At 39.3% G+C, this 22563-nt stretch overlaps 1 protein-coding gene across 2 annotated transcripts in view; it reads right to left on the bottom strand.

Moving 5' to 3' along the window:
* Positions 1 to 969: 969 nt before the first annotated feature.
* The window catches only part of ptpn11b (protein tyrosine phosphatase non-receptor type 11b), a 46052-nt gene continuing 24458 nt past the window's right edge, over positions 970 to 22563 (bottom strand). Inside the window, exons 3-16 of one of the 2 annotated variants that reach the window (XM_073469901.1) lie at positions 20160 to 20354; positions 16934 to 17126; positions 16569 to 16688; positions 16269 to 16382; positions 13853 to 13949; positions 13537 to 13616; positions 12705 to 12860; positions 11934 to 12065; positions 9994 to 10148; positions 8151 to 8218; positions 7903 to 8054; positions 7401 to 7501; positions 7174 to 7303; positions 970 to 4180 (exon numbers count right to left, since the gene is read on the bottom strand). In XM_073469901.1, coding sequence (XP_073326002.1) covers positions 7216 to 7303; positions 7401 to 7501; positions 7903 to 8054; positions 8151 to 8218; positions 9994 to 10148; positions 11934 to 12065; positions 12705 to 12860; positions 13537 to 13616; positions 13853 to 13949; positions 16269 to 16382; positions 16569 to 16688; positions 16934 to 17126; positions 20160 to 20354 — 1651 coding nt within the window. In that variant the 3' untranslated portion in view covers positions 970 to 4180; positions 7174 to 7215. The remainder of the gene's footprint in view (positions 4181 to 7173; positions 7304 to 7400; positions 7502 to 7902; positions 8055 to 8150; positions 8219 to 9993; positions 10149 to 11933; positions 12066 to 12704; positions 12861 to 13536; positions 13617 to 13852; positions 13950 to 16268; positions 16383 to 16568; positions 16689 to 16933; positions 17127 to 20159; positions 20355 to 22563) is intronic. The other variant, XM_073469903.1, reaches the window with a different exon arrangement.

The following is a 22563-nucleotide window of genomic DNA, read 5'->3' as shown; positions in this document are numbered from 1 at the left end:
CTGGATCAGGTGCGTCAGATAAAGGAAAAGTTAGGCTGTGGGGTTTTTTCCGAGTAGCTCACTTGTGACACACGGCTGATAAGACGACTACATTAATTTTTAACACTCATTTAGGAGTGGCCATGATAAAAGTGCGACTTCCTGAAGCAGCACTGAAACTGCCAGTAAACACGGTGAGCCAATAGATCCGGAAAACAGAACAAAAAAGGCTCAGTCATGTCTTCAAAATGGCTTTTGGAATGAATAAAAATTTAAAAAATTAAACTAACACAAAAATATTATGTGTAAAACATTTAAATAAAAGCTACTTGTTAGTTAATTTTTGCTTTGGGGTATTTAAACTCTTCAAAAATAAGCCTATTATAAAGTTGTTGCTGTGTTTTCCCTTCTCTCTAATTAAGCAGAATAAACAGCCTTTTTTCCTTGTGGATAGCAGCTACATAAAACTGTTTTATTCAACCCACATGTGTTAAATGCTGAACATAACACTTAAAGTCATTATTCTCATTCCCCTCATTTTTAATGTTTTATCATGTATTATAACACACAATTTCCACTGGCCACTTCAGCCATGAAATAATCTGTCATTACAGATGAAATTGGTGTTTCCTGGATAACATTTCCTGCCTTGCTTTTCAGTGTTTATTTCAGTTAACTCGTGTTTACTGAGTCAAATTCTCAGTCAATTCATGCAGTGGAGCACTTTACCAACTGAAGCGACAAACAGAGCGGTCCAACACAAACAGTGCTTCACAAAACACACTGTCCTGTGTTCTCTGCTGCTCCTCCACTACAAGGACTGCACCTGGAGGCAAAATAGTCCAAGATACAGAAAGCTCGCTTGTTACACTTTGAGAGTAACACAGTTACAAGGAACCCTTTCCGAACATGGATTGGAAGAGATTTCCCATCTAGAAAGAGTAGAAAACTTGCTACAGACTCACAACAGAGACAAGCAGAACTCATGTGTAAATTTACATAGCGCCATCATAGATTTTTATTAAACTATTTGATAATAATCATTTTGTTGCCATTTCTGGCAGCTCATTGCATCAGCAGTTGTAGCCTATAAAGCAAAAAAAAGGCATCTGGGCAGAGCCAGTGCAAGAAGAGGAAAAGCCTCCATTGAACAACATGGGAGCACTCAGTACACCACTACTCACTTCAGGCATACTGTGAGCATCTGAGGAACGAGGAATCAAAACAAAAAGACATCATGTTCAAGTAAAAATTGAGAGGACAAGCAGAAAGAAAATACCGTGTTACTACTGCATACCTCCGTGTACACTGGTTCAGCTCAGAGCCAAGTGTTACTTATCGATGGTGAAATGACACCAATAACAATAATAATAATAGTAATAATAATAGTCCAGACACAATACAAAATGCAAGAGTGGATAAAACAATCAATTAGAAATACAATTTTAAATGTATCAGCGAAATGAAACAACAACAACAACAAGAAAAAAAACCAAAAAAAAAACAACACTGATGGCAAAAATCTAGTGCACTACCACAGCCAATGGACATCCACACACAGCCTGAGGCCAAAGATTCAGCAGTTTCACACTTTCAAGTATTGATGTTTCACCATGTCATAAAAAAATTCTGACCCATAGAGGCAAAGTAAAATACAATAATAATAAAAAAAAGAATCTAAATTATCCACAGCGCAAAAGATAGTTCAGAAACACAGAAACAAAACCACAGAAGTCGTTTGTCATTCATTGGACACAGATCACAGTTCAGACGGGAAGAGAACAAAAGGAAAAACCCAGAAGGATTCAAACATTCATATTCAACTGAAGTACATCGAGTGGTGAGGCATTTTTGTTGCCTTTCATAAAACATAGCTTTTATTCACAACCATTAAAATACCTTGGCAACAATTTATTCTCTCTGGGAAAACTCTGAAACCGGAATCACGAGACAGACAAAGCTTTAAAGCTTGAACAGATGTACTGAGACCTTAATGAAATGACTGGTAAGCCTTAAAAGACAGAACTCGGGTGGTTGAGACAGGATGATATGGCTGCTGCAGGTCATAATCTTACTTTATTTTCATACTCCCCACAAGGTCAACAGCATCAAATTACAGTTTATCTTTGTGTAGTGACTATCCATTTTGATGAGACTGAGCTGTAATTTAAAGGGACAGTTCACCTTAAAATTAAAAATACATATCTTTCTTCTTACTTGTAGTGCTAATCATCTATCTAGATTGATTTGATTTTAGTTGTTGAGTTAGCCATTAGCTGGCTTTGCTAACCTCTTGTCCATGAGTTGATGCACACTTCCTTTGGTGTGGTGACACAGAAAGAAAGTAGTTCCTACATGAAACCACTAACAGCAAGGTCTGTGGATTATCTTGGGTAAACGGGGTCATGATTTCTGGAAAGAGACAGTCCGTGTTGAGTTTTATTGTAGCGCTTTGAGCAGCAGCAAGCAGAGTTATATTCAAGACAGGGCAGACATCTTTCAGCCAGATATCTAAAATAACAATCTAGACAGATAAAAATCACTACAGGTAAGAGGAAACTGGCCAATTTATGACTGAAGAAAACAAGAACAGTCCAGCCTGTGAGTGGAGATGTTACTTTAAGTCGTATACTTCTGTCTGTGGAGAAAGAGGAATGGTCGGAGCACGAACACCAAGTGCCGCTCTTTCATGGTTTATTTGTTGGCTTGAAATCAAATCAAAGGTAGACTACACACACTTCATCATCTTTGTTTTTGAGGTTTAACCATTAATTCTTTGCATTTAAAACGAGCAAGATCAGATTTCGCCAACCTTTCTGCGCTTGTATTTGAGGAGGATATTTTGGTGCTGATCCTGGAGGCTAAAAATAGCGAACAATCTGCCAGACAGTGCAGAGGGCTCGGTGCTCCGCAGCACCACCGTCTTCCTTATCACATCAATGACACCGGCTTACTCAGCCCGCTATCATCAAGCCTGGATTATGGCCATCTTCTAAATTACTTTTTGGAGACAAATCTATTCTTCAATCTCGGGCAGATGGCCATCTGGCCCACTGTAATCGCCCCCCTTTCCCTTGTCTCCTTGTGACGATCTCCGCCGACAGATGTTGAACCGCGTCAGACCTGCTGATTAATGAGGACAGCCAGTCAAATGAAGCTGAGACACGGCGGTTTGCCAAGCTCCACTTCAACCACCCATTCAGGAATACTCTCCCACCCATCTTCTGTGTAACTACACTTACTATTCATCGTTTAATCAAAATTAGTGCTGGGGATGCTGCTTAGATAATTGTGCTTGAACATGATTTCTTCTTATAATAATGCTCCTTTATAAATATATATGTATATATATTTAAAAAATCAACATCTCATATGTTACACAACCATTATACCAACAGTATCAACAATAACACCAAGAAATAATCAAAAACAAGCTGAATAAAGGGACAGATTGCATTTGAACTCAAATTAAACCACTATTTGCACCCGAAATGAATATGTCAAATTTTGTTGTAGAAGAGGCCTTGCTTGCCTTCCCTGTGCCTCAGGGTGCTGTAGCAAGTTATGTAACTGCCCTGGCTATCACTCAGCGTCCACATTAATAACCACCACAGCTGGAGAGACAGAACGTCACGAAAACAGTCTGATGTCTGAGTCCAAATGACAGCCAGCAAAGACAGAGAAAGAGGGATAGTGAAGAGAGCGGACAAACAGCTTAGCTTTGACCTCTTCTTGGGTCCCTTACAGTTTTGTTGAGTTCAGGCCGGGGTCACACTCCATGTTCAACACCCACCACCCTGAGGAAAAAGTGGTTGTTTCTCATGTCAACTCGGGTTTCTAAGATTTGGAATAGTAGCAACAGTAGAGATGTAACAGCAAGTTTAGGGAGGCTAGATTACAGACGCATCCTGTGACAAGGCACTTGTGCTGGGTAAGAGAGGGAGAGGCTGGAGGGGTGGGGGGAGAAAGGTAGGAAGACAAGGGTCCTGAGTGAGAGCGCTATGCTGTAGAGTCGTCCTCTTAATGGAGGGTAAGGTTTGACTCCAGACAGAGAGGTCCAGCAGGACTGCAGCAGGAGAGGGGTCAGCTCGCCACCTTTAGCCCAGACAGGGTCCACCGATGTGGGGTGTAGTCGGAGCGACACGCTCCCTCCTCCCCCGAGGGCTTTTCAGGCGCTGACGTAGCGACACCTCCGCTGAAACTGAAGCAAACACGAACAGACAAGCAGACAAGTGGAGTTAATGTCTGGTGTCACTTTAAATCATGGCCTCTGGGATCTGATGTAATTCATGATATGGAGCTAAAAGCAGCGATTTCTCAGGATGTAGACAGGGAGGGATGGGTCACACACAGCAGCATGTCCGTGTGTTTGGATTTGAAATTAGCTTTGTTCAATGATTAGAAGTGCTTTGATCCGACTGATTTTCAACAACCTTTATTGCCTTTACAGTTTCTCCCACACATAGACTTTATTTGGGCTGGCCACCTGGGTATATCAAAGTGGCTCTGCTGAACGTCTGTGTTGTGCTGAAAGTTGTTAGTTTATGTTAGCGGATTCCACTTCTAAACTAACGTTAGCTACTGTTGCTCTCTGTTAGCAGAGCGGAGAGAGTCACTGAAACAATTATTTGAATGTGCACATCGTTCACAGGCTACCAACACATCACGTTAAAATCTGCTCACATATGGCCAATTAAAAAATACATTACAGTATGCCACATACTGGCAGGGAGAAACAGAAATGTCAGTAGGAAAAATGAAAATTGACGCAACACTATATAGGCAAACTTTTTAAAGCCATTCTGGGAGGGACTGTGGATTTCTGAGTCCCATTCCCAGGTTGTCAAATACCGACACTTTAGGTTGGTGGTTTGGGTCGAGACGCAGCCTTATCATACATTTGCACCTTTTTATATCAAGGAGTTCATTTGTGCAGCACAAATACTGTATCTTTGTTATTTCTGATCAAAAAATGATCTAGCAATACTGGTAAGTCTGCATTAAGTTGATATAGGTGTGGACGATTTGTATGTCATGCTTTACAACATCTCTGAGAGAGCTAACAGTCACAAAGTGAAATAACAGTAAAATAAGTCTTCACATCTATATAGGGATGTACAATATTTGTAATTAAAAATATCTGAAAACATTATCCAAATGCTCAACTGAAGCAGTTACAACCCACACAAAGTGACAAGCAAAGCCTTTTCAGAGGCCCAGAGATAGTTATCATGTAGGTGAAAGGCAAAACATGCAACGACCAACTGAAATGATAACCTGCCCTGACTTCCAACCACACTACTCTGAAAAACACTATCAAGGCATACAGAAGCTAGAATTATACAGAATACTACAGTAACTTACACATACATTAAATGTGAGAGTTCAAATATATTAGAAGAGGTTTAACTTGAAAGTTTTCACCATGAAAGACATACAGAACAACTCTAATCAATATTGGTGAGTGCTATAATTTGAGTATATTACAACACTGTTCAGTGTATATCTTGTACTGATGACCCCGAACCAACGCTCTGACTCACTCCCTTTAACACTGCTGGCTTCCCTCTCTGCTTTATTAATCACTCTGAGAGAGGAAAGAATGAGCCTGTGAAAATTGAGGTTGATTATAATTTGAACCTAAATTAAATCTTTTGTTGCTTTAAGGGGAGCTCAGGCTTTCTTTTAAGGGCGCTCAGCCGCTCCTGGCCACTCTATAATTTCCACCATAATAAAAGAGAACATTACACGTACAAAATGAATTTGACTCTCTGGAAGAAACTGAACTCTCTCTTGTGTCACTGTAAAGTTTTAACAGCACCTCGAGTTCGGATTTTAGAGGAACAATCAGTCAAGTGGAGTCTGGTGCATTTTCTTCCATATAAAACATTTGCAAGTATTTCTTGAATCCTGTATTGTTCACAAGCACATTTACTAGGTTGCTGTCATCTCCTTCCTGGACTTTACAGGCACACTGCAGCATAACTTTGCATATTACTGCCACGCATTTATGAATGGGACTGTCTATTGCATGTGCGTCCCTATTCCCATGCACAACACAAACAAAACAGGGGAGGCACTATGCATTAAGGTCTTTGTAATAAGTGTTACTTAATAGGTAATAATGCCCTTAAGAGCCCTTGTTAGATGCTTAATAACATAAATAAGAATATATAGGCACTAATAATAGCATCATAAACATGTTTATTGTTAGATTATAAAACATTAATAAGCAGTTAGAAGAAAATTGTTAACAGTTTATATACATTTTAGAACATTAATGAAAAGCCTGAGTCTCTTGAGTTGAACTAACTCACCTATTATGTCATTGTTAAACCTTTACTAGGCTTCTTTGTTGATTTATTAAGATTAATGCATTTATTAGTAATTAACTAGGATTTTTTCATGTAATAGAAATGGTCCACCAGTGCTTACACTGGTATTTTTGCTTATTTTTATGTAATTTCTTGCATCTTCAAATGCTTCATATCAAAATCTGTAAAACCTAAGCTTAAAGTTTATGTACAAAAAATGAACAATAGTGAATGATACAAGTCTTGAAATTATGTCATAAATGAATAAAAATATCAAAAATCAGAGGGTTTTTCGTTACATTTAGATAAATAAAAACATATTGATCCAACTTATACAACTTATTTGAACTATGTAAATATTTCAGTTTTTGAGATATGCTCATTTTTATGAGCAGAATATGAACACGTTTTGATAGTTACATCTGCAATAGAACTACAGTATTCCTCCAGTGCCTCCATTGATATTTATTTTCTTTACTATCTTCATTTGCTAAATATGCTCACAACTAAAAAAAATCTTAAATCAAAACTATCGATTATAATAGTGCTGTAACAATGCTAAAGACTACTATTTCTCACATCAACCTGCATCAACCTGCTTCTGTGCTCCCCTGCCTCCACTCAGTGGCACTACGTTTGGCAACGTACAACCCATAGCGTTATGACATCATCAAATGCGCATAACGTGATTTGTTGGAGGCTAAAGTCTTAGCTTCCTGTTGCAAAAAGAATGGATGCTCTCGCTATTACGTTTCATATATTAGATCAATTTAGACAGAATCATGTAGACAACAATCGGGAAGCCCCCTACTGGAGGTCTGTTTTCATTGGGTTACTATAGATAACTTTGCAAAGTAAATGAAATTGATGAGGTACTTACAGAGAGGCAGACAGAGAGATGTGGAGGTCCACAACGATGGTTTTACCTCCTGGTGTTGCTGCTAAAAGACGTCTGAGGGCTTTTAAAGTTTATGTTCTCATACACACTCGACGAATCATCATTTGTCATCCTGCAATAACACACAGAGAAAACTATCATCATCCTACTTACTGCTCTGTTTCTGTTATCACATGTTTAACAACCATCACTGCATGTGTTCTACTTACACAGAAGAAGAGCGTGAGGATGTCATGTTGGGTTTGGACCTTGAGTTGGTCATCGGGGGATATTTGATATTGGAATATTCCCTCTCCTTCATCTTATTCCTCTGCAAAGAGACAACGTGACAAGAGGCAGATCCAGTTTAGAGGACAAGATGCTCTGTAAAGCTCTCACAAACCGTCTGAGATCTGAATTTTACTTTAAACATTCCCAGGTGGCATTCAGCACTTTGGAAACTTACTGAGATAGTTACCATACTGATGTTTGCCTCCCAGCGCTAGCTGTCATATCGTAACACACATTACTAGCCTTCATACTGTTAGCTAAAACATGTCCTCCATAAATATTTTAAAGTCTCCATTACTGCGTCAAAAACTGTTATGTGATGTCTTTTTATTTCTTTTAGAAGCCCCGGGGATGTTGACCTGTGTGTGTGTGTGTGTGTGTGTGTGTGTGTGTGTGTGTGTGTGTGTGTGTGTGTGTGTGTGTGTGTGTGTGAAGGAGTACCTGCTCCTCCTCCAGTCTCTTCTGAACCGTGTCTATGTACTGCTGCACAGCCATGTAGATGAACTTATACTGGGCCTCCGTCTGCACCATGCCCGACCTCTGCTGCCGTACCCTCTGGATGGTCTTTGGGATGTCGATGTCACAATCAAGACCTAGAACACACACACATCCAGAAGTTAGCAGATATGCTGTGCAACCTTTTCATCTGAAAAAAGTGTGTGTGTCAGTTTTATATATTAGTTTCCCACCTTGGCGGTTAATGACGTCAATGAGGATGTCAACGACGATGATGGTGCCTGTCCTGCCGATGCCTGCACTGTGGGGACAACAGAGTGAAAAGTCAAACCATGTGTAGTTACTGCACCTGAAGATATCAATGCCAAGGTGAGAAATACATAATGACAATGGATTTAACACATGAAAGAGTAAGCTTATGAATTATAGGTTTTCACTTGCCAACCACATTTAAGTCACTTGAATGTGTTGTTGTGTCACATATAAAATGCTGTTAGATCTTACAGAGAACACAGCTCAACTCAGTATTTTCCTCACAACAGCATCATTAATTTATCAGGAGCTAACTCATCATTGAGGTTAATCAGTCAGATGTGTTCTGTCAATGTTCACGTTGAGGTGTTTTTTGTTTTCGTGAAATACAGGATGCTCGCCAAATGGACAAATCTATAACAACATTCATTTGCCAACAACATATTTGAGAGCAGCAGTCTAAAATAAATATCTCTATAAAAATACAAAACAAAGTGATCATTCCTGACAGTTCAGAAGCGTAAGAAGTGCGGTGAGTCAGTGCATTCCTGCGAACAAAAACATTAAATATTTAGACCTCTGTCAAAGCAGCAGGAATGATTTGGTGATAAACTCTGTCTACCACAGAGATAAATCCAAAGTAGTTATAATTCTAGTTGAAATCAACTAAAATTAATTATCAAACTTTACACTTTACTTTTGGGTTATCATATCAAAACAAGAAGCACATCCTGACTGCAGCAGAACTAAAACAGATTGTGTTATTTCAAATAATTTCTGCTGTTTACTTAGTGGTCATGCTGACATCCTTTGTAAGTAAACCAGATCAATGTGTTTACAGCATGTGGAGTAACAGTTTACTGGTAAAACAGAGCTTAATCTAACAGTTAGTGAAAGTTGTAATTAACAGCTTAGGATCAGTGTATTTAAGAGCATGTGTGTTTGTACTATTGATAATCATGTCTTCTAAAAAAACACAGGGTCACTGATCTTGGGGCATTATACTGTATATCATACACTTTGCTAAGTTGGTTGGTTAATAGTGACTATATGTATACTACTATATATATGTATAATAAGTTATCCCAGTACTAGTTTGGTGAAGATTTAATGCCAACATTTTGAACTTTAATTATAGCGCACCCAAGTGGCCAACTGAAATAATATTTATTTAATACTACCTCATGGGAAAATATAGAATACGAACAAAAAAGGAAAAAAGAAAAACAGCAGTGAGCCACAGATGAGTTTAGTCATAGAGGAAAATCCCTGGAAGACTCAAGCCAGACAAGTTAATGTGTAACGTCTGACAGTGGGTGTGAGCATGTCTGGTAACACTTTATGACAACCATCATTGCTAAATGGAAAATCTATAGTTAATTAAACTTATATAATAGTTATTACTGTTAACAAACAATGAAATGCTTTATAAACCATTTATTATGCAATGTTAGGGCTTATAAACATCCCTTTCAACTTTATAATGGCCATTCAAATAATGTTTTTAGTTCAGCTATACAGTATTTATATTTAATTGCTTAGTAAATGGTTTTTGAAGCATTTTATTGTTTGTTAACAGTGAAATAGCTATTAAAATGAAATAAACTACAACGTTATTATCATTACAAAGTGTTACTGCAAGTCTGAGTGTGTACACAAGATGGGACTTCAATCATTTTTGTTGTTGAAATCTGCTTAAAAACTGTGTTGGCAGATCACCTCTACCAGACCCAAAACTAATTAATCTATGGCCCAATCACAATGTATTTAATCCAGACTCTAAGCTTCATACTACCACACAGTTTATTTTCCTGGGGTTTGTACCTGCAGTGGACGACAATAGGTCCAGTGTCTGGAATGGTACTCTGGGTGCGGTTGACTTCCTCTAGGAACCAGAGGACTCCGCCGGGCTCATTAGGCACCCCGTGGTCCGGCCAGCTCAGGTACTGGTAGTGCCATATGTACCTCAGAGGTTCCTTCTACAGGAAGATGACAGCAAAAAAAGATGATGCATAGTCATTATAAAAGTGATTATACTGACTTTGGACAGGTAACATATAGTCATCCTCCTTTCTCTCCACAGTGGCTCTACAGTGTTCATTAAAAGTTAGGCCACTGTAAGAAATAGGGGGGAAATCCACAATCCTTATTCCATGCATGGTTTCAGCCAGAGCTAATCTGATGCTTCAGCAGTTGTATTTAGCCAGTTAAAGTGGGTATTTGTCTGTAACTGTAAGTCACAGTCAGCACAAAATTCCCTCTTTATGTTGGGACTTGTTCATTGCCACACTGGAACACACAGGGACATTCCCTGGTAGTCACAAGTAGGCTTTGTTACTCAACTTAGCATTGTAGTAATGTTGCAGTTACACCATTACCAATGACCAGATCTGAATACAGAAATATATATGTTTGTGCAAAATGAGGATTCTCTCATTTCTGAGAGTGGACTCCAGTGTGCAGAATAAAATGTAGACAGACTTCTCTTTTTTACTTTAGCCTCTGCTTTGACAGGAGATTGACAGTAATATTGATTAACTTGAGTATGATCTCTTAATAAACAAGCCATGGTTCACTTTCTTTAATTTAGTTGTCATTCACCTGAACACAAACATTAAGGTTGGACAGAAGCATCACATTGGAGACAATACTGCTCACGCCTTGGTCCGATGACTTTCAAAGTCGTGAGATCACTGGACTGTTCACACTACACACTCATAGGAGGAATCATCAGTGCGACTGTCTGGCCTCCAAAGTACAATTTGTCAATCAAAAAACAAAAAACAAACAACAAAAAAAAAAACATGCATGAAGAGATACAAGAAAGGAGAGGACCGAATTGTTTGCGCACTGATTTGCATTGAAAAATCAAGCAAGAAAAGGAAAAGAATATGGGTGAGTTGAAGGTAAATAAATATTTTTGCAATGAAAATGTACTGTGGCCTGTTCAAATTGTGGTTTAGCAAGGATGACCAGGTTATAAATACTGAAAAGCTTGTGTGTATTTCACTGTATTCTGATAGAAAGTATACTGTACCCCCTGCATACAAATAAGAGGCATGATAAGACTGGGTTCAGAGAGCTACTGCAGATGACAGCAGAGGAGAATTTGCTCTCATTTGCTCCCAGACCCATCCCCGACACGACCAGATACTTCGCCTGCTAGATATCTTTCAGGCGTCTGCACGGCATCTGCAACTCTTGGATCACTCTGAATGGTTCACACAGAGTGAACCTCGCTTCGCCTCTGATCTGGGGGCTTTTGTTGGCAATTTTCAAAAACTGTCAGCGAGTGGAAAATCAGGGCTACAATCCTGTAGTATGAACTCAGCAGACGGGGATCCCAGACTGTGAGCTCCACCATTGTGGTTTTAAATAGGATATTGGATTATAGGGAATACCCATATATAAGACATTAAACCTGCAAGCTTCTACTTACACCAAGATTGGATAGCCAAACATTACATTTCAAATTCCTCGATTTCAAACAAGAGCAGCTTTTTGTTTTTACCCTTCCTTTGCTACTTATGTATTGATCTATAAAAGGACAACTCCGAGTCAGTGCTTTAGTTCAAATTTTAGGTTTCAGTGCAAGAAGACAATACATCTTAAAAAGCTAAATGCAATTATTTTTTTATGCAGTCAATCCTCCTCTACGTACAAGCACGTGCTGTAGGATTGTGTGTGTGTGTAAGTGTGAGGGGTTAGATAAGCTGACCCTAGGTCAGTGGGTCAGCTCTGATTGAGTACACAGCTTTTCTTACCTGGTCGAGACGGGTCACCTCCAGCTTCCTCAGGATGTAGTCTTGTGCCGCCCGTTCGTCCACGTTCCTGACAAGCACCTTCCCAAACTCCTTGGTGTCGTGTAGGTCGGGCCAGTAACGGACACATTTGTTCTGAATTGGAACAGAGAAAAAAACAGAGAAAGATGGAGAGAGGACAGGGAGGGCGGATGGTATTAGACAATCGAAAGAACCAGCTCATCTCAAGCAGCTTTTCCAATCAGCTTAACTGTCATACTATCCTTGTCAGCCGTCTCCCTCCCCTCCCCCACACCTTACACACACATTACCATCATCCCTACTACACATATCCACCCCTCTCTCTTAGAATCTGCTAATGCCATTAAGTACTGACTTTCAAATGAAAATACAGGAAGAAAATGGTTGACATGCAGGTAGAGCAGTAGCATTTTTGTCAAATTAACTTTTCAGGGCCTTCTTGTTTCCTTATTTTTTTTGTAGTGGATGTTTGTCATTGAATGATTTGGATGCAGGGTGTTTCAGCTATGCTCTTGTCGAGAAAATACCCCTCACTTCAACAGAGAGACCGTTTAGGAGTAATGCTATACAAAACATCGAAAATGAGCTGGGGAGGGAAAAACAAGCGATGTTCTTTGGAAATACAGTGTAATGTACAGAAACATTTCTACTTAATTATTTTCCTTCCTATACAGAAGCACCATATTATTTCACTGACCACCTGCTGAACTACTTTCCTCTACGTTTGCAGTTAGCTTAGTTCCAATCACTCACCCGTCCTCGCTCCACCTCCTTCGTGGTCATGACGATGACGTGTGTGTTCTCCTGATACACCATCTTCCAGAAGTCTACGACTGTATTCTGGAGGCACCCTTGGGTGGCGATGAAGACTTTGCCCTCGTCAACATGGCGCCCCTCTTCATGCATACTCTGTACAGCAGGGACAACACAGAATTAAGCATTTTGTCTCCGACAAGATTCATATTCACACGGAAACATAATGATGTAATGTGACTTTTTTGGTGATAAAGTTAAACACACAGACATATACTGAACTAACAGTTTCACTTTTTGAAGAAAACATTCACCAATTAAAATAAGACTATACATAAAAGGTTTAAAATTGTGTGAGTTAATGTTACAGTGACTTGTTATGGAGTGAATGGTGTCTCTGTCTCAGCCGCTCTGCCCCCTATTGCTCGTTTCTGCGCTATGTAACTTCGGTGATTGGGTAGCATCATAGTCACAGCTGTCAGTGATATTATTGAAACTGGATCATATTTGACGGAGAAAATGATTTCTGGTTTTCCCTCTGGTGTCCTCCAGCTGCTCTGCCTCAACTCTCTGTGATTTACGGACTTTCCTGAAAGCAACTCGTAACTGCTGTGTACTGTAGCTACAAGTTAGCTCTGCTAGGTGACTGTTCAGAGCACTGCCAGGAGGTGGTTTTCATGTGCAGGGCTGGGATGGGCAACTAAACTGGGCTCAGCAGACTCAGAGGGGAAGAGACTGAAGAGACAGTGACTGTTTGTTGAATGTTGTTTGTTACTGCTATCTTTTGATAGCCTACAGTTAAATGGTCTTGTGTAATGCTGAACAGACTCACTCTGATGTAGTTGGCATTGATGTAGTCCGAACCAGGAACATCTGGATCTGCTTCCCTGATTTCAACCCGAGTTGTGTCAACTGAAAACACAACGCCAAACTGTCATTTAGGCACAACAAAATGTCTACAGTTTCCTGACATCAGACTTGTGTGACATTATGTTCTTTTTCAAGCATAATGTCAATTGATAGGCAGTGTGCTATCATGGCGAGATCTTCACGCTCTGCTGAGGCCTCTACATTGTCTGGTGTCTATTTGTGTCATTCTTTCCACAGGAAGTTGGAGAGAGGAAATGGCAGGTTGCTGCGAGACTTACAGGGGAGGATATTCTTGTATCTGTTTTTACTCTTGTTCTCGGGCTTCTGGCCTTCTTTCCGGGGATACAGCAGTTTGCACTCCTGCTGCTGAAGTACCTGATAGTTGATGACAAAAGAAGAAAGGGAAATGGCAGGCCAATGAGACATTTCTATAAGAAAGAGTTTCATGAAGTTTGAAACAAAAGAACATCTACTATAATTCAACTACTACATCTGAGGTTCATTCATTCATATCAGCCAAATGTTCAGATAGAAGCCAGTGTTTTCACACTTTTCCATGGATCAACAGGTGGTGGGATTTCACCAAAATATACATCAATGCACACATAAAGGCAAGGAAGGAGAAGGCTAGTAAACAGGGATGTGAACAATCTGGATTAGGGTTGTTTCATGAGGAAGGAAAGGCATTCAACGTGTTTGTGAAATGCGTTCTGGTGTGTGACACTGAATGTAAACATAACTTTTGTTTGTTAACTCCACAGGGCCCCTTGAATGCTTTGTGTCTTAACAGTGTAATGGGCCTTTAATACAGTAGAGGTCACCCTGGAGTGAAACAACAAGAGACTGTTCAGGTTGTAGACTTCAGAGGAAGCATTTCAGCAGAGTTTAATTAAATATAAAAGGGGCTCAAAAGCTAGAAAGATAGAATATGTTTAACAATTGCAACATTTATTTACAGCCATGTATAAGTTCAAATCCAGATAGACCAGTTGTTATCTTAATAGCCCTGTTTTATCTGAATTGATTTCCAATAACTCTGTAGCTTGTTTATACTGCACAGCATATATTTTATGTCAATCACACACACTCTGACACAGAAGCTGCAGTGAGTCATTTACATTCATTCGAAAAAAGATTATCATCTCAATAAAGACTGTAGCCGAAGAGCAGACAATCCAACAACCAGACATTTATCAGTAACTATGATTTTGTAGACAAATACAACTGTAAAAACCTGTAACTGAGCCAGCGAATACCAAAGAATAATTCATAGCCCAACATGCACTGACACAATAGAAATGATTCACAATAATGACCTGTCAGTTGCATGAAAATGACAAAAGCAGGAACAGAAGAGCACGCCACAAGATAAGCTTCAACAACATCATTACTCAAAGGTTAAGGCAGCATAAATACATTTGAATTTCCCCCGATAGACAAGGAAACTAATAAGTCACAAGAAAAAAACAGAGATGTAAGCCTACACAAATAGATACATATGAAACAGCTGAATATATAAAGTTGTGGAACAAATTACCTACAAGATGACATTTTTATGATAGCTATGTGACAAATTATTGTTCTGGAAAATACACTGTGTTGCTAGCCAAAGCAGGAAAGCCATCGAAGTTCACATCAAAACAAAAAAATGTTTTGAAACAGTTGTGTTGTACTTTTCAATGGTCAAAATTTGGCCTCCTAGTAAAGATGGCACTCACAGGAGCAATTAAAATCATTCAGGTCCCCTAATTATTTCTCGACTCAAGCAAGCTCTTCACTGGAGCCTCATTTAATAAAACTGTTTAACACAAAACATTTAAAATGACTGGAATTGCGAAAATGACCAACAATAACAACTGAGAGATAAATTTCTGTTCATGTCAGCCCACACTCATATATGTAGTGAAAACTTAAGTGGTTTAAGTTTTCATAAAGGTATTTCGTGTAGTTAATTTTGTTCTTGGCAAAATGGAAATTATCACTATATTGACATGTATGATTCCAGTGAATAATTTCCAGTGAGAAAACATGCCGTTTTCACTTAAAGCATATTTTTTTGAGCTTTGTCAAATGGTGCAATGACAATCGCCTGAAGCTCAATATCAGCAAAACCAAGGAGCTTGTGGTGGACTAAAATGTTTTGAATATAGATGTTGTTGCAAAGAAGCTGCAAATTCTAAAACGTGGATGCTGCACACTCATTTTCAACCAGGTAACACAGAAGATTAGTACAATCAGCACAGTTTGAAGGTGGGGTTCCTGTGTTATGGTGTGGCATAATGGCCTGAAAAGTATTTTCGCAGAAAGTTAGGATGTCACAGTGAAGTTGACCTTTGACCTTTTGGATAAAAACATATTATCACTTCATAATTTTATCCTATTAGACATTTGTGTACATCTTGTCATAATTAGCTTATTAATTCTTGGGTCATGGCAAGTGTTTCTTGAGGTCACAGTGACCTTTGACCTTTTACCACAAAAATCTAATCAGCTCGTCCTTGAGTCCAACTGGACAGAAATTTCCTCAAGGCATTCCTGAGATATTGAGTTAACAAGAATGGCATGGACAAATGGACGGACAGGCGGACAACCCGAAGACATAACACCTCCAGCTAGGGCTATCGCAGGCACAGAGACATAGAAATAAAAATTGACAGGAATGATTCTGGTGTCGATAGCTTTAAGGCTACATACCTCAAATTCTTCCCAGAATCCTTGTTTGGGTTTCTCAGAGTTGTCTGCCACTTTGTTAAGCTCTCGTACCCGGTTCTCAATGTTTGCTGCGTTTATCCGTGTGGCGTTAAAGGGCTGTTATCACATTTTGACAGGTAAATTAAATTAGTCAACAGAGCATTACGTTTCCAAGTTTGAAAATAACATTTTTCATGTGGTTAAAATTAACCACTGTATTAACATCATCAATGCCTTCAACGTTCTGCATGCAAAGAATTCACCAGTCTGGATGCTTTGGTATGTTACATTTCTCTTTTATACCTGTTTGAGATGCACTACGATGCCACTTTTCTCCACCATGGGGTTCTTCTTGTAGTGATCCACCAGGTCAGCCAGGGTGTCAAACCTCTCACCACCACCCACGTCGTATTTACCATCCTGCTGGAGACAAACATCAACAGTTTAACTACAGCAACAGCTGCTCTGAGGAGTTCCTAGAGCGCAAAAATGAATCATGACCTGCTTAAAAATACATGACTCAAACAGTATGCTGAGGTAGTTTGAGCAACGAACTCAGGGGGACGTTCAGGGAGGCATTATAAGCCTCCAGCCTGTCTTAATCCACAAAATCCTCCTTACCAATTTTGAGTTTCTGTATATTTATGGCCTGGGCTGAGTTACCTCACCTGGTAGCGTATCATAACGTGGGTGACCTTGGTCTTGCGGTCCACGTTCTCATGTTTCTCCTCATTGGTGAGAACCGAGAGGACGAAGTCGCCTGGTTTACTCTGGCTCTCCCTTACCAGGAAGCTACCGGCTTTGCCTTTGTCTGTGAGCAGTTTCTCTGCATCTCGCCCAGAGAGGTGCCCATGGTACCACCTGGAGAGGAGTGAGAGCGCAGACTGATATACCAACACATGAATCCAGACACAATTCTCAATGACACACTGACAGCTTGAATGACTGAACATGCAAACCAATGACTTAAAGGACGATATCAAAGGATTATTATTATTATTATGTTTTCACATTAAACAACAATAAATACTTTCATTAGTCATTTTGTAATCCTATGTGCCTGAATGACCCACTTTCTTAAAGCTGCAGTATTGTAAGAATTGGCTACCTCTATAAATCATATGCCAAATAATAAGGGGCATATCACCTTAAATATTAGCTTTACCTGCAATAACAGGTACAATTTTAGCCTTTTGGGAGCAGTGAACACAACACTTACATATTATCACCTTTTAAGATATTTACACATCCAGAAGTTAGGTACATAATCATTATCATTCTCCTTTTAGCTCTGTTTTTGGTCTCTACCAACTCCTGGGGGAAATACCTGGCTCTTTAGGTGCTAAATGGTCCACTATGTTCACCAGCTAATCACTAACCGTGTCTGTCTGCTGTTTGGCGCTGAGCGGGTAATGTACATTGTGTTTTCAGAGCTTTGTCACTGAAAACAACTGTCTGCTGTGGCCAAAAACAACATTATGAGAGCAATGAGAGTGAACTCAAACAGTAAGGTTGCAGCAGGGCAGCTAAACAATAAGCTGAAACTCACTATAAAGCCCCATAAAGCCGAGAGGAGCTGCAGATTCAGGTGATTATTCTGTGGGGTCTTCAATATGAGTGAACCCTTTCACATTGTTTTCACATTGTCATTGGATACATTATTATTGTAAAAAAACAACACATTTGATTACAGGCGCTTTAAGTGATGTTTAGGACATTTAGGGTCAAAACCATTTACTGTGGGCAGGCATCATGTCATATTAACTGGCTTTGTCTATTACGGTGACAAAAGCAGCTACAGTTCAGTCATAACAGCAACAAAAAAAAAAGCCACATAAAAACATGCAGCAGACAAGACCTAGTCAAAAACATTAGCATAGATTATTACAGACAGGCTGTGTTTACCGTCTGCTACTCCAACTCCTGTGTAGGTCGGAAAGCTCAGCCTAGGGCTAGATGCTGTTTCAAGGTGTATCAATTACAAGACAAGTAACAAGAGTTGAGACTGAAACTTGACAAACTGAAAAAAAAGAGCAATATGCTTCCTTCCGCAGCTGGAAAAGTCCCATATTGTAGCTTTAGGTTTCAACATAATGTCGATCTATATGGGCACTGTGAGTGTAGACTCCTACTCGAGAATGAAAGCGTTTCTTACACTGCTGTTGCAGCCTCACTCATTTGCTGATGTTCAGATGAAAACCTGCCTGTCTGTGTGTTTTTTTCCTGTGTGGTGATGAGCACAAGTGTGTAGGAGGCTCTGACAAGAGACGTATGTAGAATGGAAAAACCACATAAACCAAAACCAGAGATCAGTTGTTCTTAGACCTAAATAGAAACTGAGCTAAACACATTGCAATGTGTAGAAGAAGTAACTGTATATAACCTGCTCAGCACGAGATGAGCACAGCTGAAGAGTGACTTTATTTGCAGTTGATGATATAAATATGATCATGTAGCTTTTTGAAAATACTTCCTGTATGCATGTAAGTACATGCGAGGACTCCTGGCATTAATGCACAAGCCGCCTAAGTCTCCCATTTTAATGAAGGTGTGTAGGTGTGATGAAGTGTATAGCTCGTCCAACCTGTGTATACTCTCAGGAAGGATGTTAGCGTGTGGATACTTGGTGCACATAAACAAAAACAGCAGCACCACCCACTTAGTGTGTTTGAAGATGCATTTGGGAATATTCCACTATTTATGCATGTGGAAGTGAAGTGCATCTGGATTTCATGTGTGGGAGTGCATGTGTACAGAATAATGCATCCTCCCTGCAAACAGTACATATAAACACACGTGTGAATTGGTACACAATTAATGAACTAATGGCTGATTCTTTCCCGTTGCCATATTAACCAGTTATCTTGCTGGTGATGTAGGCTTGACAATGAATCAATATTATCGTCTCTCAATGGAATTGCTCTGTGCTCTTTGCTCTTAAATGATAAATACAGCAACTTCTGATCAACCCATATCAATTTCAGGCTAAAATTAACTACCTTTTGACCCCACCCACTTCAGGTTAAACTACTATATGGATACTGATAATTTAGTTGGTTCAACAAATACAAATAATGGTGTGCTTGTTCATCCCCAGTAAGAAACTAGCTGGTGAACATAGTGGAGCATTTAGCAGTGTTTGCCTATGTTTTTGCTCAAAATGTTATATATTTTTCCAATGTAATCCGTAACAGTGGACAGTTCATCAAAACTAGAAATATATTCCTATTAATATTGTCATGTAAATTTAAGCTTAAACAAGCCCGCTCTATGGTGACGGCTCAAAAAAGTTCCATTCAAGACATTAATGAGATCTGATCTCATTAATCTCATCACGCTCCTATATTTATGATAATTTAATGTCTGAATATTCAACTTTTCTTAAGATGTTGGAATAAGTTTGTTTTCCATCTGTACATGAATATTGCTCTGGCACTGAAATTCTACTGACCTCAAAATGGCCTCTTTAGGTTCAATATACTGGAAATAACTCACAACTTTAATGCATAATATTAGATGTAAGAATTTTCATGCCCCAAATCAAATTCAAGAAATGACAAGGATTCAATATTTTTACCAGAGTTCTGTTCTCTGCAGGGTGCAAATGCCATAACATGATACAGTAACAGCACTGAAGGCTAGACTAATAACATTTCTCTGGTGGTTTAGCTGCATCTCATGGCAAGATGAGTCTGACACCCCTGAAGCTGTTAGAATAAAAATGACTGTGGTCAGGAAGAAACTAGATAAAATGGCAACATATCAAGTTAACCTTAGACACAAATACACATATAAAGTATTCTATCTGCCTGGATTTATCCACATATTGCTTAGCCGTATGCAAATGTGAGCTTATTTGCATGTGTGGGTGTTAGTTTGCGAGTTTGTCGGCACCTTTCTGAGGTGGGGTCCTTGCAGTTGAGTGGGTACTTGAGCTCAATGACATGGCCGTTCCTCTCACGCAGGAGATCCTGTTGTTCGGTGTAATACTGCACCAGCTCGGCCAAGGTGGCAAACGTCTCGCCTCCGTACAGGTCGTAGTAGTCGCCTGAGTTCTGGATCTTAATGTGGGTCACCTCATCGTTTCGCCTGAGTGGGAAAAAAAAAAACACAGTGGGTATTCAGTCATGTTTGCTATCGTGCATGTAACAGAGGTGAACTCACTCATATGAAGAACTCAGCACTTTTCTCTTATTATTCTCTTGATCACTTGCACCCTGCAGATATTTGTACAGTTAACACACAAATGGACACCTACACATATGTTCTTACACTATATGCTCACACAAACAAAATCAAAACTATACATACTTTGTCGCCCACACTCATTCACATAGCCTAAATACATATACACGATAAAAATGTTCTGCTTATGAAGCCATCTGCTCCCATTTTAAGATTGACAACCTGATTTTTTTAAAACACAGAATTTGCAGATGTCTCCTGTTCAGTGTTATTTTCATCCACTAACCTACCATATTCTGTCCGTGGCACATTCAATCCCTGCAATAATGCAGCTTTGTTGCAATGCTGAACATATTTTTATATATAGTAAAGTATAATAAGTATATGACTGTTAAATATTATAACATAACTTTGACCTTTTTTAGCCCCCGAGCTATTCCAGGAGACAAAGTATGCAAGAAAAAGCTACAAAGCCACAGTGATTTAAAAGTACTGATCCATTTTTATCAAACAGAGAGTAGTTTTCGCTTCTATAAACAGAAAAACACAAATCTTCTCACAAGGGATCATCCCTTGTTTTAATACTCTATAGTTTTCATATCTAATGTATTTGGAGGAAGGCTGTATCATGATTGTAGAACAATACAACAGAAATGCATGCAGCTCCCGAGCCCAAAGACTGATAAGACAGAAAACATTTGGTACCACTTTGCATATTCAAAGTCCTCTGGACTGCTTTGAATAGGTAGGTGCACACAAATCTGAAAACACACTGAGACACATACACACACACACACGGTTCCACTCTATAAAAGATATCTGCCTGGAAGCAAATGAAGAACGTGATGCAGCTCAACATCTAGATTGCTCAATGTACTTGTTTTTTCCATTTCCCATCTCCAGTGACTTCATACACCGTGTTTCTTTAGCAGAAATAAACAAAGCATTCTGTAAACAGACACACATACAATAGAGTTTTAGGGACCACAGGAGGGTTTACCGAGCAGTCAGTACTATCTGATGTACAAGTTGAGATACAATACTCTCTTTCTCTCTCTCTGCAAACTGATTATCAGTTAATGGTGATATCAAATGGCACAAATCCTATTTCCTCCATCACTTTTCTTGCTGTCCTCATGAATTTCACATTCCTTTTTTCCATCCTCTCCATCCACTCAACATACTGTAAATCCTCTCCTTCGTTCCTGCATTCATATGTCCCACCCTTCTCCCCCAGTGTTTCCTGGTAATTGCTTTATGGCTCTATTAGTGGCTGTTGGCAGGTTGCCACAGGTCTGTGGGCCCTGTTAAAGGCCCCTCCTCAACTCTCGGTCCAAATCCCCCTTTTCTCTCAGAGTTTAACACCATTAACTCTGGAATGAGCCAAACACGTCCCATTAGATTTTCATTCACTTTCCTGCCCTGCCCTTTCTGAGACATTGATAACGTTTAGGCATCTATTAAAATATGCCAGTAGTCTTTGCAGAAAGACTACAGGGAGTCAATGACAGCATCATGTCTGCTCAGCTCTGCTCAGGTCTATTACAATACATGGCAGGTTATTTTAAATGAAATTTTGTCTTGGCCTCCCTATTTTTTGTGAAAGAGAGAAAGAAACATCACTACGATTAGATGCCGTTCTCTATCATATTACAATCTATTACTTTTTAGTCATATCTGAGCCAGTCCTTTTTTGATATACAACATCTTTAAATTAATCTGCAATTGGGAAAAAAAAACAACAACAAAAAAAACACTGATAACTGGAAGAATTCTGAATATCGGATCCGATAATCGGCCTGGCCAATAATCGTTCTATATCTATCTTAGATTATGAACTACCACAGATTTATATGGAAAGATAACTAACTAACCAGTTTACCAACTAAAAGACAGCCATCTTCATGCCTTATTAAGGTACAATTTAATAAAACAGCAGAGGATGTATCTTTAGTTTCAGACAATGCGACTGATTTTCTTGTGTTTGGTTCATTTACATGATGTAATGAGTTATCATTGCAAAAAACTGTAACAATCCATCAACAGCCCTGTGGATGGTCCTTTTGTCTCAGTGGTTGTTCGATACAGTCCCAAATAAAGAACTCTTTTTATA

The sequence above is a fragment of the Pagrus major genome, chromosome 7 (genome assembly GCF_040436345.1).
Source record: "Pagrus major chromosome 7, Pma_NU_1.0".
Lineage (NCBI taxonomy): Eukaryota > Metazoa > Chordata > Actinopteri > Spariformes > Sparidae > Pagrus > Pagrus major.
Note: the sequence above shows the minus strand (reverse complement) of the source record. Positions and strands in the feature narration are given on the sequence as shown.